Genomic DNA, 16,126 nt, shown 5'->3' with positions numbered 1-16,126 from the left:
CTAGCCTCTTTAATCTTTCCTCGTATGGGACCCTCTCCAAACCCCTAATCATTTTAGTTGCCCTTTTCTGAACCTTTTCTAGTGCTAGAATATCTTTTTTGAGGTGAGGAGACCACATCTTTACACAGTATTCAAGATATGGGCGTACCATGGATTTATATAAGGGCAATAATATATTCTCAGTCTTATTCTCTATCCCCTTTTTAATGATTCCTAACATTCTGTTTGCTTTTTTGACCGCCTCTGTGCACTGCGTGGACATCTTCAGAGAACTACCACGATGACGCCAAAATCTTTTTCCTGACTCGTTGTAGCTAAATTAGCCCCCATCATATTGTATGTATAATTGGGTTATTTTTCCAATGTGCATTACTTTACATTTATCCACATTAAATTTCTTTTGCCATTTTGTTACCCAATCATTTAGTTTTGTGAGATCTTTTTGAAGTTCTTCAGAATCTGCTTTGGTCTTAACTATCTTGAGTAGTTAAGTATCATTTGCAAACTTTGCCACCTCACTGTTTACCCCTTTCTCCAGATCATTTAAGTATAAATTGAATAGGACTGGTCCTAGGACTGACCCTTGGGGAACACCACTAGTTACCCCTCTGCATTCTGAGAATTTACCATTAATTCCTACCCTTTGTTCCCTGTCTTTTTACCAGTTCTCAGTCCATGAAAGGACCTTCTCTTTTATCCTATGACAGCTTAATTTACATAAGAGCCTTTGGTGAGGGACGTTATCAAAGTCTTTCTGGAAAACTAAGTACACTATGTCCACTGTTGACCCCTTCAAAGAACTCTAATAGATTAGTAAGACACGATTTCCCTTTACAGAAACCATATTGACTATTACTCAACAGTTTGTTTTTCTATGTGTCTGACAATTTTATTCTTAACTATTGTTTAGACTAATTTGCCCGGTATTGATGTTAGACTTACCGGTCTGTAATTGCCAGAATCTCCTCTAGAGCCCTTTTTAAATATTGGCGTTACATTAGCTAACTTCCAGTCATTGGGTACTGAAGCCTATTTAAAGGACAGGTTACAAACCTTAGATAATAGTTCCGCAACTTCACATTTGAGTCCTTTCAGAACTCTTGGGTGAATGCCATCTGGTCCAGGTGACTTGTTAATGTTGAATTTATCAATTAATTCCAAAATCTCCTCTAGTGACACTTCAGTCTGTGACGGTTCCTCAGATTTGTCACCTACAAAAGCTGGCTCAGGTTTGGGAATCTCCCTAACATCCTCAGCCGTGAAGACTGAAGCAAAGAATCCATTTAGTTTCTCCGCAATGTCTTTATCATCTTTAAGCGCTCCTTTTGTATTTCGATCGTCAAGGGGCCCCACTGGTTGTTTAGCAGGCTTCCTGCTTCTGATGTACTTAAAAAACATTTTGTTATTACCTTTGGAGTTTTTGGCTAGCCGTTCTTCAAACTCCTCTTTGGCTTTTCTTATTACACTCTTGCACTTAAGCTGGCAGAGTTTGTGCTCCCTGCGATTTACCTCACTAGGATTTGACTTCCACTTTTTAAAGGAAGTCTTTTTATCTTTTACTGCTTCTTTTACATGGTTGTTAAGCCACGGTGGCTCTTTAGTTTTTTTACTGTGTTTCTTAATTTGGGGTATACATTGAAGTTGGGCCTCTATTATGGTGTCTTTAAAAAGGGCCCATGCAACTTGCAGGGATTTCACTTTAGTCACTGCACCTTTTAACTTTTATTTAACTAACCCCCTCATTTTTGTATAGTTCCCTCTTTTGAAATTAAATGCCACAGTGTTGGGCTGCTGAGGTGTTCTTCCCCTCACAGGGATGTTGAATGCTATTGTATTATGGTTACTATTTCCAAGTGGTCCTGCTATAGTTACCTCTTGGATCAGCTCCTGTGCTCCACTCAGGATTAAATCTAGAGTTGCCTCTCCCCTTGTGGGTTCCCGTACCAGCTGCTCCATGAAGCAGTCATTTAAAGTATCGAGAAATTTTATTTCTGCATTTCGTCCTGAAGTGAAATGTTCCAGTCAACATAGGGATAACTGAAATCTCCCAATATTATTGGGTTCTTAATTTTGACAGCCTCTCTAATTTCCCTTAGCATTTCATCATCACTATTACTGTCCTGGTCAAGTGGTCGATAATAGATTCCTAATGTTATATTTTTATTAGAGCATGAAATTTCTATCCATAGCGATTCTATGGAACATGTGGATTCGCTTAAGATTTTTACTTCATTTTAATCTACATTTTCTTTCATACATAGTGCCACTCCTCCCCCTGCACGACTTGTTCTGTCCTTCCGATATATTTTGTATCCCAGAATGATTGTGTCCCATTGATTGCTCTCAGTCCACCAGGTTTCTGTGATGCCTATTGTATCAATATCCTCCTTTATCACAAGGCACTCTAGTTCACCCATCTTATTATTTAGACTTCTAGCATTTGTGCACAAGCACTTTAAAAACCTGTCCCTGTGTATCTGTCTGCCCTTTTCTGATGTGCCAGATTCTTTTTTATGTGACTGTTTATCATCTGATCCAGCCCTTACATTATCTTCTTCCGTCCTTTGTTCCTGACTATAACCTGGAGATTCCCTATCATCAGACTCTCCCCTAAGAGAAGTTTGTGTCCGATCCACATGCTCCTCTGCAGCAGTCGGCTGTCCCCCATCTCCGAGTTTAAAAACTGCTCTACAACCTTTTTGGTCAGAAACTCACTTGCCCCTTTTGGTGGGCAAAATACTAGGATGTGGGTGCCGTCAATGGCCCCAGCTCAGTTCAGAAATCCCATCTTCTGACAGTCAGCCATTGTTTCCGGAACTTTGCTTATGGCAACCACCCATAGGTAGGACACAGCGTTAACTGTCTGCACATACACAACCCTGCCAGCAGACTTTCCAACACCAAAGGGATTTTCAACTGACCTACAGAAGTCTTGCATTGCCAGTTTCCACCAGGCAACAGCCACTCACTTCTGTGATCGTATGGCTTCCCTGAACGTGCATCTACTTGCTGAAATCAAAAACATATGCCCTGTAAACAGGCTTGGCAGGATCTGATTTAAACTGACAGATGTTGGTAAACGTAGATTTATGCTCACACTGAAACTGACAAGAAAATATCCAGCATTAACATTTATGCAAGTGTAGCCTTCCCCCCCACAATTTTGTCCCTGTAGGGATTGGGTGTCACTAGCTCTGTGGAAAAGCCCTCTGCAGCCCTGCTGTCATGGGAGTGAGAGAATATGGACTAGACAGCAGGGCTGCAGAGAGCTCCTTACACAGCCAAAGGTCTGGGTGACACTGGATCACTGCAGCTCGAAGGTGCAGAGAGGGCAGCATTCCTGCTGGGGAACAGACATGTCCCAGCCAGCGCTGCGAGGAGAATGATGAGATCCTGGCCAGGGCTCTGCTCTGTCCCACCAGGACCACAGCCTTCTCCGCACATTGTGCCTGCAGGGATCCAGTGTAATCAGCCCTGCTGTTACGGTCCTGCTCACTCCCTCATCAGCCAGAAGTGCAGGGACTATCGCAGGCCAGGAACTGTTCAGCAGTGGGATGTCTTCTCCCACAGCCCGAGGTCCGTCCTTCTCCTTGCAGCCTTGGCTGGGGGTCTCTATTAAGCTAGGACAGGACTGCAGCCACCCCCACATCTTACACTCCAATGTCTTGGGCCTCTGTGCCATGCAGGGAGCCCAATGTAGCCCTGCTGTCAGCGCTGACTTAACCATAAAACCCAACCCCAACTGTAATAATTAAAATACTTCAAAATTTAAAAAATAAATAAATAAATAATACTTTGAAATTGAAACCAAAACCAAATTCTCCCAAGGCTACCCGTAAATGTTTCAACACAGTCTATGTGGATTTACTGCCACTGCATAGCCGGAAATTTCCAAGGATACTGAGCACGTTTAGGCATGTGGTGTTTTTGCTGACAATCTTGACTTTTTTTTTGCCATTTTCATATTTCCCAATGTTTCAAGTGGCTAAAACAGAATGAAGCACCACTCAGATTTGGTCCATCTGCTCCTCCATAGATGGAGACAGACTGGCTGTATTTGATTAGTATTGTGGCCTGCTGCACAGGCTTGCAACTCCACTACATATTTGCCCTAAGGAAGACTGTGCTGCTGGTGAAAGAGAAAATACATAAAGCATTGTTTCATGGGGCAACTGAGGAGTTAAGAGAGGAGTCAGGGCCTAGATTGCCCATGAAGGCCCTTATGAAGACCCACTTTGGAGTAACCAGTTGCCCCAAATGACTGTTTAATGGTCAACAGTAAAGGAGCACCTGCACTCTATAAAAAGGCTTCTTAAGGTCAGTCAGGGAGAATACTCCCAGGAGGAAGTTCCTCTGAGTTGAGGAGGCTTTTAGGAAGGAGGGCAACCCTAGGGTGAGAGAGTTCCCAGGTAGGAAACAGAAGTATCCCAAGGGAAAGAACTAAGAGGGTTCCAGAGAGAGACAGACTGGTCCACAGATGAAGGAAACAGAAATACCCTGAAAGGAAGGAACCTGAGATTGTTCTCCAGGTCAAGGGAACAGGAGCATGCTGAAAGAAAAAAACAGCAGCTGAGCTCCAAGGGAAGAGAGCAGGATCAATCTAGAAGTCCTGGCTCTAGACAAGGAGCTTGGCCTGGAGTGCCCCTTGGCTATCGGACCAAGAAGTTAGTTGGACTGATCTCAAGATGGATACACAAACAAGGTCTCTCTTATGTTTACTTTCATCTTCGTTGCCAATAAATGAGATCCTCTGAAAAGGGGGGCTGCTCTTAACACACAGAAGGACTGTTTGGATTTGTTTAAACCCAGGAGAGGAGAATCTAAAGGAGGGCTCACCCATGATGCCACACCTGAATGGTAGGGGGCACAGAGGTAGAACCAGAGTGCCCACACGCTAGTACCGACAAAAGTACTAAAATATATAATTTTGAAAATAAAAGTTTAGTTAATAAAGTTATACTGAACAATTACCACAGAGAGATTAGTGTAAATGTAAAATCATATATCTAAAGTTTTAGGGCAAGTTGTAAATTATATTGAATTTGATAATATACAATTGTGTGATTAAACTGTAATGCAAAAAGCACAAAGGAGAAGAGGTAAGAAAGTACAGAGAACTTTAAACTTTGAGATTAACTGACAACAGTTTTCAGTGATTAACCATTCAACACTAAAATTTAATTAATATAAGATTTTATTCTCTCCCACTTTCTGTGCAAACACAGCTAAAGTCAAACCCCCTCTGACAACACTTACATCAATAAAATATCCTACATGTATAGCTAAGTCAACTGTCAATCAGTATGTCCAGAAACTCACTGTAGTAATAGTAATATGATACACTAATAAAAAAAATTACAGGTTATTGTATGACAATTGAAGCCTATAAACAAATTAACATACTGTACATTATACAAAATCAATGACCTGTATTAAATGTGCAAACTTGCCAAATAAATTCTAAAATTTTTATTTCCAATTCTTCTTGCATATATAATCTCTTACCAGGTCTCTCCTTGCCAGTGCCTTTTGACTCTGCAAATTTTTGTATCAAACTTTCAGCTGTAGTATTTGCCATGTTATTAATAAATTCTTCATGAACCTTTAAGAAAATAAATGAAATAAAGGTAAAACACAATATTTGGAGAAACTGATTAGCTAAACAGTTGATTTTCCTATAGTTAAGTGTTTAAAAGGTCTTCCAGAATAAGTTCTTAAAAGGCTGAAGAACATGACCAGACATCTTAGCGATGAAACCACTTTGTTCCTGTAACCCTAGGTATGTGCCAAGGAGGAGTCACAGGAGGGACAAAGTAGAGAATGACTGTTGGTGAAAACGGATCTAGGATTTTCCTCCATTTCTTCTTTCTAAACTGATTTTAGTATAAATAAATAATGAGAAGAGATTATACATAGCAACAACTATGATAGACAGTCTCGTCCATAAATTAGGAAGACAACCATTCTGGGACAGCAACAGCAAGCGAGAGTGTAAACACGTAACATTGTACAATCACAGCTTCCACCTACCTGGCTAAGAGCAGTGCTCAGAAAGCATTTCTCCAACCCAGCAACATGGATAGGTATTTTAGAAATAAAAATGTTAAAATAATAAACAGCAGCAGAACAATCTACTAGGCACAATTTTTTTTTAAATTGCTCAGGATATAGACATTCCCATTCTGAATTATAAATAAAGTTACATTTCAATGCACTAACAAATTATAGGAAAGAATAAAGTTTATTGTTTATACATAATTATGCTGACCTCAGAGTAGTATCTGTAGGAAAAACCACTGACTACAAAGCTTGCTTAAATATTTTTAACACAGCCCCATAACTCAAAAAAGCATAATACAGTATAATGTTCAATAGCTTTTTAAGGTCCAGGCATGGACTTCGAGAGTTTTGCCTAAAATAAGTGAGTATAATATCTCAATTGCATATGAAACAAATATAGACCTGAAATCTGAGGAAGAAAGCTTTCCAGTAAACACTGACAATTCCTTTAACTTTTTAAAAGGCAAGATAATAATGTGTTTCCTGGTATACACACTTGAACATTATGCAAAATTTGACCTTTATTATCCAAATACAATAGGGGAATATGGATAACTTCAATTTATTGTGTATCAGGTGTAGCCATGTTAGTCTGGATCTGTAAAAGCAGCAAAGAGTCCTGTGGAACCTTACAGACTAACAGACGTATTAGAGATGAGCTTTCGTGGGCGAATATGAAGTGGGTACTCACCCATGAAAGCTCATGCTCCAGTATGTCTGTTAGTCTACAAGGTGCCACAGGACTCTTTACTGCTTTCAATTTATTGAGAGTTCAGAATTCTCTATAATGTAGAAAATTTCAGTTTACTGAGGGATTTTTTTCCCCCATATAATGAGTAAAAATCAGAGCACATGACCCTGTTTCGGATAACAAGTAGCTTCAGATAATAAAGATGGAACTGAATTAAGAAAATAAAGTACTATTTAGCAAGACAAAAAATAAAACTATTTTAATAGAAACTTAGCAATGTTTCATAACTCCTTCAAATCTCTGATATACTCAAACTCAGCATACTGCAGAGGCAATGGGTGGCATCTGGTGGAAGAAAGCAGAAGTTGCTTATTTCTGCTATGAATCTCCCATATACAGCATATTGCCACTAGCACAATCACTTGTCCACCAGGCTGGATAAAGAGTGTCTAAAAGATAAAAACAGCATAGAAATCAACAAAATTGGCACAAAACCAAAATATTTTTCTTAAAACAATCAAATAATTCTAATGTAACCAAGCATATGCCTGGTCCACTGGTAATAAGTGGTGGCAGAGAGTAGAAAACCAAAATGATGATAAACAATTACTTACTCTATGCACACAAGAGCAAATTTTTATTTCTTTATTTAAACAGCAGTGTCCATTTGGGCCACGCATGAGCACTGTCCCTCGAGCTTCCATGAGAGGGCATAAAGGGCGCAACAGCCATGGACCACACACACAATTTCCTTACAATTCAAAGCTGTAGTAGCTGAGGACTATGAAAAGGGAGGTTGGGGAGGGAGATCATCGGATTCACACTGATGCCATGAAGAACCACAGTTTCTGTAGGGTAAAAAAGCATTCTCTCTTCTTTAAGTATGTGTCTGTAGGTGAATGGCAAGCAATATTTCAGAACGGCGGGGATGAGACGTTTCAGCTACATCATTTGAGCAGTGATTCAAGTACTGCTCTCCCAAAATAGCTACTATGTCCCAAGCCACAGTGTTTGACAAAAATTAGTGGGTTAGTCCACATTATGATCTTACAAGTCACAGCTATCAGCACATTCCTGAAGCAGTCAGAGGATGTTACTTTTGCTCTTGTGGAGGAAACCTTGATGTTCAGTGGGAGAGGTACTCTAGTCAGCTAGTAACACAGCAAGATACATTGGATTACCTACTTAGATATTCTCTATGAAGTGATGGCTTGTCATTTAGAATGTCCAGCTATATCTATCAAAAACTGGAGCGGCAGCGCGAATGGTTTGGTCCTGTCAGTATAACAAACAGAATATCCTTGGAACAGCTAGTGTGAACAATTTTGATTCTTCTGTTGTCAAGTGTGGCTTTGGGCAAGATCAGGTCCAGGTGAACCAGAAGCTGGATCAGAGGCTGAACTGATATCTGCACTGGGTTTGTCAACCAAAACTAACTTGGCCAGTATGAAACTATGAGAATGATCATGGTGAGAGAGGTGTGTCTCTCTTTGTTTTGGAGGCTGCCCTGCAATCAGGGGAAATCAAAGGAAAAGCAGACAGTAAGCTTCTGTTTCACTGCATGACTGAGACATCTGATAATGATCCTGGATTCAGATCTCTTCTGAAGCTGTAGTTCTGATCACTGGAGTTGCTCTTGGCAGCAAACAAGTCGATTGTGAGGAATCCCCAATGACAGACTATCAGTCTTATTGGACTGGTGCAAGGACCGTTGGTGACTGGTCACGGATTGCCTGTTCAGGAAATCCAGTAGGCATGTTCTGACTACTGGGAGGTGAAGGGCCATCAGGGTAATGTCATTCTAATGGCACCAAGTACAGAATTTGATAGTCTCTAGGCACAGAGTTGAGGAGCAGGCATTCCCTTGTTTGTTTACATAATGCATATCTTTAACAGACAATACAAAGCTTTCACTATAGGGTTTAAGAGGACAGGCACAAACATAGTAAAGATTAATCTGATGGATTGTAGTTGCATATCATCCAGATGTCCATAAATGAGTATCTTTGTTATGATAGGGACTGAAAAGAGTACCCACATTTGTGGGATCCAACCACCTGCCTGTCCTCTGAAACTACATGGTGCAAATCTTCACAGGCAACACAAATCAGTTCTTAAGTGACACAATGTGACATTGATGCTTTCCTGTGTAATTAATGTCTCACAGGGGAACAGAACAGCTTTGGCTGGAGGGTTCACAAATGCAGTCTGGTAAGCAGCATCACATATATGTTGGCCAGCATGTGGTAGAATACAGCCAGGCAAGTCCATAACATTATAGCTGGTTTTCATGTTAGACGATGTTTTCTTACTGAAGAGCTCCATCCCCTCAAACAGTAGGTCCTGGCTAGTGTCTAAGACTTTCTTGGTATTCCAGATCCTAACAGCTAAGAGGCTGGCTATGGCCATTAAGCTTGTGGCCAGGTCAGAGGTATCCACGGCTGCCTACACGGTTTCTCCAGCAACTGTGACCTCTTATTTTCCCTCTAGTGTCCTATGGTACTTTTGCCAGGATGAAAGCTACCCTTTCCCATGTTTGCCAAATAGAATTTCCTGACAACACCTGATTGTTCACCATATGATGTTGCAGTGAGGTGGCCAAGTGGACTCTGTGCCTGAACTAGTCTAGCTTTTTTAAGATCTTTATCTTTGGACATTCCTTTAATCAATTTCAGCCTCTCCTGCACTGCTGCAGTTGACAATAATCCTGGATTCGGGTGGGAGCAGAAGTGACTGAAGCTTTTCAGGGGCACTTTATAACATTTCTTCAACACTTTGGAAATAGGCTGGATGGTGGTTTGAGAGTGCCCCTTTGCCTAGCTCTAGTATGACCTCATTAATTGGGAAAGAAATCATGGCTGAAACTTACATGGTCAAAAATGTCAAAGAGTTTATATGATATCTCTTGTATAATCACTGTTTTGAGATCTAATCTCCATGATGTGAGACAAAAGATCCTGAAAGGCTTTCAAGTCACCAGCCACTGGGGCAGGGCCTCACATACAGGCCAACAAGACTGCCTAGTCCTGCGACAAAGACTATTCTTTCAAAGGAAACTGAGGGTGCTGTGATTTTTGCATTGCTCCCAGTTTCCAGACCACTGACCCATAGGGACAGATGGCAGTGTCTAGTTAGTGATGCTGCCGAAGGAGCTCAATCGCTTCTTTCTGAACCCACAGGAAGGGAATCTACTGTGGGACATTTGAGATAAAGGTCCCCAATAGGATCAGTATGGCCAGGGTGGCACAGAGCACGGATATAGGCCCTCTGCTGACTGGTCAGCTCAGTGCAACTCATGTCTTTCTTGTGGTGGTGCCCTGTATGAGGAATCTCTGGTATAGACTCTCTCTCTGCCTTGTTCAGCATTGGAAAGAAGACTTGGTCAGTTCACTGTGACGAAGAGTAACACTCTTTGAGTAGCACCTTCGCTACCTGGCATTATCCCAATATTTATGGACTTCCCAGGAAGAGATCTCAACTGTTCCATAAGGGCACATCTTGATCCCATAATCAGCACTGGGTGTCTTTGCTTGTGTCTGTGTCAGTGTCACTGCTGGTTTACCTAGTACTACTCTCTTGAAGGAGGACAGACACCTTGCTCTTAGAAGGAATGATGTCTATTCTTGTCTTCTTGGGGTGGTGTCTGAAGCCATGTCTGACTGCCTGGCCCTGCCTTTTGGTCTTGCTCTGATGTTGAGGTGCTGGTGCCAGTTCTCATACCAGAGACATTGATGATGAGGCCCAATGCCAAATCTGTCAGTACTTGTGCTGAAGGGGTTGATGAAGCTAGGGTAGCAGTGGCCGGTGCCAAAGGCCCTCATTGTAAGATGTTTAGGGTCAATTTCTATGGTGTTATTCTCCCCTGTCCTTCTGTCACTGCTGGGGTGCGGTGTCTGCTCCCAGAGGTACTCACTAAGGACAACCCTTTCGATTCTTTGTAGGTGGTTATCTGAGATGACATGCACTGAATGCTTGAATGGGTATAGTTTCATCTGTAAGTGCCTTGACTTGCAAATCCTCAACAAGAAGGATTTAAATACCAAACACCGATCAGGGATGTGGGTCTTCCCCAGACACAATAGGAACTAGTTATGCCCATTGACTAGGGGAATGAGTCCATCAGGGATGAGAGAGAGTTTAAACCCTGAGGGTTTAGAGTTCACCATGTTGGTTGGTGTGGGGCACTTTGTCTCACAGTATAAAGAGATGTATGCGGATGGGGGTCATTATCTGTGTTTAACTTGGGCATTAAAAAAAGAAAAATAAAGAAATTAAAGAACATAAGAGATAAGGACTGTGAAGAGAGTGTCTTCACCAAAATAGCATAGAAAGTGAGCTTGAAACACAGGGTATGGCTACACTTGCAGCTGTACAGCGCTGCGAGTTACAGCTGTCTTCGTACAGCTGTGTAGGGAAAGCGCTGCAGTGTGGCCACACTGACAGCTACCAGCGCTGCAGTGTGGCCACATTTGCAGCGCTGTTGGGAGTGGTGCATTATGGGAAGCTATCCCACAGAGCACCTCATCCCATTTTGGTGCCCTGGGTTGTGGGAAGGGGACGGAAGGGTGCGGGTCATTCCGCTTCCTGTCCCAATGCCCCATGATGCATCGCTTCACATCCCAGCAGTCACTGTTTTTTCGTTCATGTTTGGCGCCATTGTGACTCTCCCAATGGTTTCTGGCAGCGCAATTTCTATGGGAAATGGAGCCCGAGCTGCTGAGGAGTATGCTGATAAGTCTCGCCAGCACATCACGTTTGGCAGTTGAGCTATTCCTTAAGCTCCAAAGTGACAGTGAGGAGTCCGACGATATCGAGTCGCCTGACACGTATGACACTAAATTGCTTGTGGCATTCACGGAAATGCTCAACACCATGGAACGCCGCTTTTGGGCTCGGGAAACAAGCACTGAGTGGTGGGATCACATCGTCATGGAAGTCTGGGATGATGAGCAGTGGTTGCAGAACTTTCGGATGAGAAAAGTCACTTTCATGGGACTGTGTGCTGAGCTCATCCCCACCCTGCAGCGCAAGGACACGAGATTGAGAGCTGCCCTGCCAGTGGAGAAGCGGGTGGCTATTGCAATTTGGAAGCTGGAAACTCCAGACAGCTACCGATCGGTCACGAACCGGTTTGGAGTGGGAAAGTCCACCATTGGAATCGTGTTGATGCAAGTTTGCAGGGCCATTAATCGCATCCTGCTAAGAAGAGCCGTGACTCTGGGGAACGTGCAGGACATTGTGGATGGCTTTGCACAAATGGGTTTCCCTAACTATGGAGGGGCGATAGATGGGACGCATATTCCTATTCTAGTACCACCCCACCTAGCATCCAAGTACATTAATCGGAAGGGGTATTTCTCTATGGTTCTTCAGGCGTGCGTGGATCACCATGGGCGTTTCATTGATATTAACACAGGCTGACCTGGAAAGGTGCGTGATGCACGCATCTTTCGGAACAGTGGCCTGTTCAAGAAGATGCAGGTCAGGACTTTTTTCCCAGATCGGAAGATCACAGTAGGGGATGTCAAAATGCCCATTGTGATCCTTGGAAACCCCGCTTACCCGTTAATGCCCTGGCTCATGAAACCGTATACAGGGAAGCTTGACAGCAGCAAGGAACGGTTCAACTACAGGCTAAGCTGGTGCCAAATGACTATGGAGTGTGCATTTAAAAGGGTGCTGGAGATCTCTGTATGGGAAACTCAACTTGGGGGAAAGCAGCATCCCTGTGGTTATATCCACGTGCTGTACCCTCCGTATTTGTGAAGGGAAGGGTGAAACATTCAGTCAGGAATGGAACTCCGAGGTTCAACGCCTGGAGCCTGAATTTGCACAGTCAGAGAGCAGGGCTACTAGAGAGGCCCAGCACAGGGTTACAAGGATTAGGGATGCCATGAGGGAGGAATTTGAGGCTGAAAACCAACAGTAATGTTTAGTGTCTTGCACGGGAGTGAAGTGGAGTGGTTACAATGTTAGTAGGAATCTGTTTTTCCTAAAATGATTTGCAGTGCCCGTTTCTTTCCTGGGCTATGGTATCTTTCACTTTCTGTAATAATAAAGACTGTTTTCAAAGCCAAGAATTCATTTATTGAAAAGAAAATAACTTTATTGACAGACACACAACATTTTGGGAACCTAAAAGGGCAGGGGGGTGGGGTGGTGAACTGTATAGTCACAGGTTTGAATATGTCCTGTCTGGAGTGCTGTGCAATGACTGCTGCACTTCAGGATGAAAATACTGCATGGGGTTGAGTGCAGAGGGTAAGGGTCATAGTTCTCAGGGCTGGTTGGTGAACGTACAGGTGTTGGGGGCAGCTGATGGTGGTAAGAACCTGGATGCTTGGGATAGGGGTTTGGAGCTGACATTGGGGCACAAGGGAAAGAGCTTTGGTATTGGGAGGGGGGAGAGCCAGCACGGTAGTGCTCTGCCTGCATGGCTACGAGTGACTGTATAGAGTCCGCTTGGTGCGCCAGGATGCTTATCAGCTGCTTTGTGCTTTTCTTCTTAGCCGCTGCGTTTCTCTGGAGGATCTTGCTTTCCCTTTCCCTCCAGTCCTGCAGTTTTTTCCTCCAGTCCTGCAGTTTTTCACTGTCTCTGGCAGAGTGATCCATAACTGCTTTCAGCATGTCTTCTTTGCTTTTTTGCAGTTTCTTCCTGAGGTTTTGTAGCCTCTGAGCGGTCGATGATACGGGCAGTCGAGTAGTCAAGGACACTTTTCAAAAGGCAAAAATGGCAACAGTTAACAGAGGCAGCATTGTTTATAATCTCACCCAGACAGTTATTCCCACACAGTGAAGGAGTTTACAGTCTTCTATTTAGCATACTTTTCCCATACCAAACAGAGCGCACATAACCCACAGGAGCCACGAAATGGTGAGTAAGGGGGACTGATTGCTTCAGGGATGTGCAGGGGTTTGTGCGTTGCGGAAAGCAAACTGCTGCAAGGGGCACCTACACTGAACACGCTCCCAATATTTTCCACAGGAGTTAATCCTAGAAGCTATCTCGCTGCTGCGGGTCACCTAGGAAGAGCGGGAGTGTCTTCTACAGCAAGGCGGATTCCTCCCTGGCCCATATGCAGCTTGCCTGTGTGCAGCAATGGTCCCCCCACCCCTCGCGGCACAGTGGCGTGGACGCATTACCTTGACTGGGACAAGGACCACAGTGGCTCTCCCTATAAACTTGCGCAAGCGCATTGCCCACGCTCTGGCTGAAACTTTTGAAGAGATTACCGAGGCCGATTACCGCGATGTGATAGACCACTTCAATGGGCTATTCCATATCTAGGCATGCACACATGCAGCCTTAACTCCTCCTCCTCTCCCGAAACATTTCCATCCTGAAAATAAAAGCCGCTTACCGGTAACCCGCTCCTCTGCTTGTCCTTCACCAAGTACCAGCTGCTGTGACTGGCTACCTTCCTCCTGGCTTGAGAAGAGCTTCTGGCTGCATGCCTCCTGGGACTCCGGGGTGTCTCCCCCTACCCCCAGTACCCTCAGCCTCGGTTTCCTCTCCCCTCCCCCACCCTGCCACCCCCGCTCTGAAGTGTCCATCGTGGTAGTCAGATTGGCAGTGGGGTCACCCCCAAGTATCGTGTCCAGTTCCTTGTAAAAACTGCAGGTCGTGGGGGCAGCGCCGGACCGGCGGTTTCCCTCGCGGGCTTTGCAATAGGCACTCCATAGTTCCTTCACTTTAACCCTGCACTGCACCGCGTCCTGGTCATGGCCCCTTTCCAGCATGGCCCTTGATATCTGCCCATAGGTATCGTAATTCCTATGGCTGGAGCGCAGCTGTGACTGCACAGCTTTCTCCCCCCAAACACTGATGAGGTCCAGCAACTCATCATTGCTCCATGCTGGGGCTCGTTTGGCACGTGGAGGCATGGTCACCTGGAAAGATTCACTGATTACACTCCACATCTGGCTGAGTAAACAGGATGGGGATTTTTAAAATTCCTGGGGCATTTAAAGGGCGGGTCACCTGAGGCCAGGGCAGTAGAGTGCGAACTAATGAGCAGAGTGGCTGAACAGGCATTCTGGGATACTCCGAATACCTCTGGAGGCCAATTACAGCGCTTTTGGTGGCCACACTGGCGAAGCAGCACTGCAATCGTTATACCCCAGGCAGAGCAGGAGTACAGCCAGCGCTGCAGCCAGGGAGATGCAGCGCTGTATGTAGCCAAGCCCACAGAAAAAGTAGCAGTAAGACACTTGCCAGATTCCATTTCATTGCCACAAGCAGTAAGAGGGAACAGAGGGAAGGTTGCAGCCATTTCGCCCTTTTTGCTCTTGCACAAGAGCACGAGGAGTACAGGTCATGTGCACAACCCCAACAGACATTTCTATTAAAAAAATCCAAACTAGTGCATGTTAGGCACATGTGCACATACAAGGAGATATACAGAGAGACATACTCTAAGAACAAAAAAAAAATATTTATATACATGAAATACCAGAAAAGTTGGGGTACATTTGAGGCTTAGAAAATTGTAAAAGTACTACAGATTAAGTACAGTCAGCTAGCTAAAAATCCTATTTAGAGATTGGACAAATTATATGTATTGTGGTAGGCTCCAATCAGGCAGAAAGCCCCATTACGTTCCATGCTGTAAACACACATAGCAAGGAACATTCTCTACCACACAAAGCATCAGCATGTCTCATTTGTTCTCCATTTACCTTTCCCCCACCCCAAGGCTCCAAGACAAAACAGACATATAGCCACAGCATTTTAAAACACACATGCACGCATGCTAAAAACACATTAAGTTTGCAAAGTCAAACACTCGAAATATAAGCAAGTCCAGAACTAATGTTGCTTGTGCAACTTTCATTCAGGATCCTTATGTATACATTTTATGATTCCATCTTTAGTTACAGGATCACATCTGTTTTTAACAACAAAAACAAAACAAAAAAAAACCAGTAACCCCCTGCCTCATTCAGTGCAGAAAATAGATGGTGCTCACTAAATGAGCAGCTGCACAACATTTTGTTTTATCCTCACTGTTTATGTGAGGCCCATGTCTTATTAACTGCACACTATTAAAACCCTGCTCTAAATACATAATTATTAATTTTCTCATGGGCTGTGTTATGGTTCTCATTTAAATGCTTCACTAAACACTAATAATTAATTTTCACAGCACTTCTGTGAGGGTCTACTGCTATGCCCATTTTACAGATGGGGAACTGAGGCTCAGCGATTAAGGTAAAAAAGAGTCCACTAATTTTGGGTTGCCAAATGGTGATGTTAAGTACTCTAAAGACTCAGGTGATAGTCATTATATAACAGTGCCCACTAACTTCAGTTGCAGCTGAGAGTGCTTAGTGGTTCTGCAAATGAAAGTGCTGTATCTTAAAATAGGCACCCTG

General features: G+C 43.6%; 1 protein-coding gene across 6 annotated transcripts in view; it reads right to left on the bottom strand.

Annotated features, from left to right (window-relative positions):
• The window catches only part of FCHO2 (FCH and mu domain containing endocytic adaptor 2), a 245,273-nt gene that overhangs the window by 142,421 nt on the left and 86,726 nt on the right, over positions 1 to 16,126 (bottom strand). For all 6 annotated transcript variants that reach the window (XM_030567793.1, XM_030567794.1, XM_030567796.1 and 3 more), the window contains exon 8: positions 5,506 to 5,602. In XM_030567793.1, the coding sequence (XP_030423653.1) occupies positions 5,506 to 5,602 (97 nt within the window). The remainder of the gene's footprint in view (positions 1 to 5,505; positions 5,603 to 16,126) is intronic.

This window comes from Gopherus evgoodei, chromosome 6 (assembly GCF_007399415.2).
Source record: "Gopherus evgoodei ecotype Sinaloan lineage chromosome 6, rGopEvg1_v1.p, whole genome shotgun sequence".
NCBI lineage: Eukaryota > Metazoa > Chordata > Testudines > Testudinidae > Gopherus > Gopherus evgoodei.
This window is presented reverse-complemented; position numbering and strand designations above follow the sequence as displayed.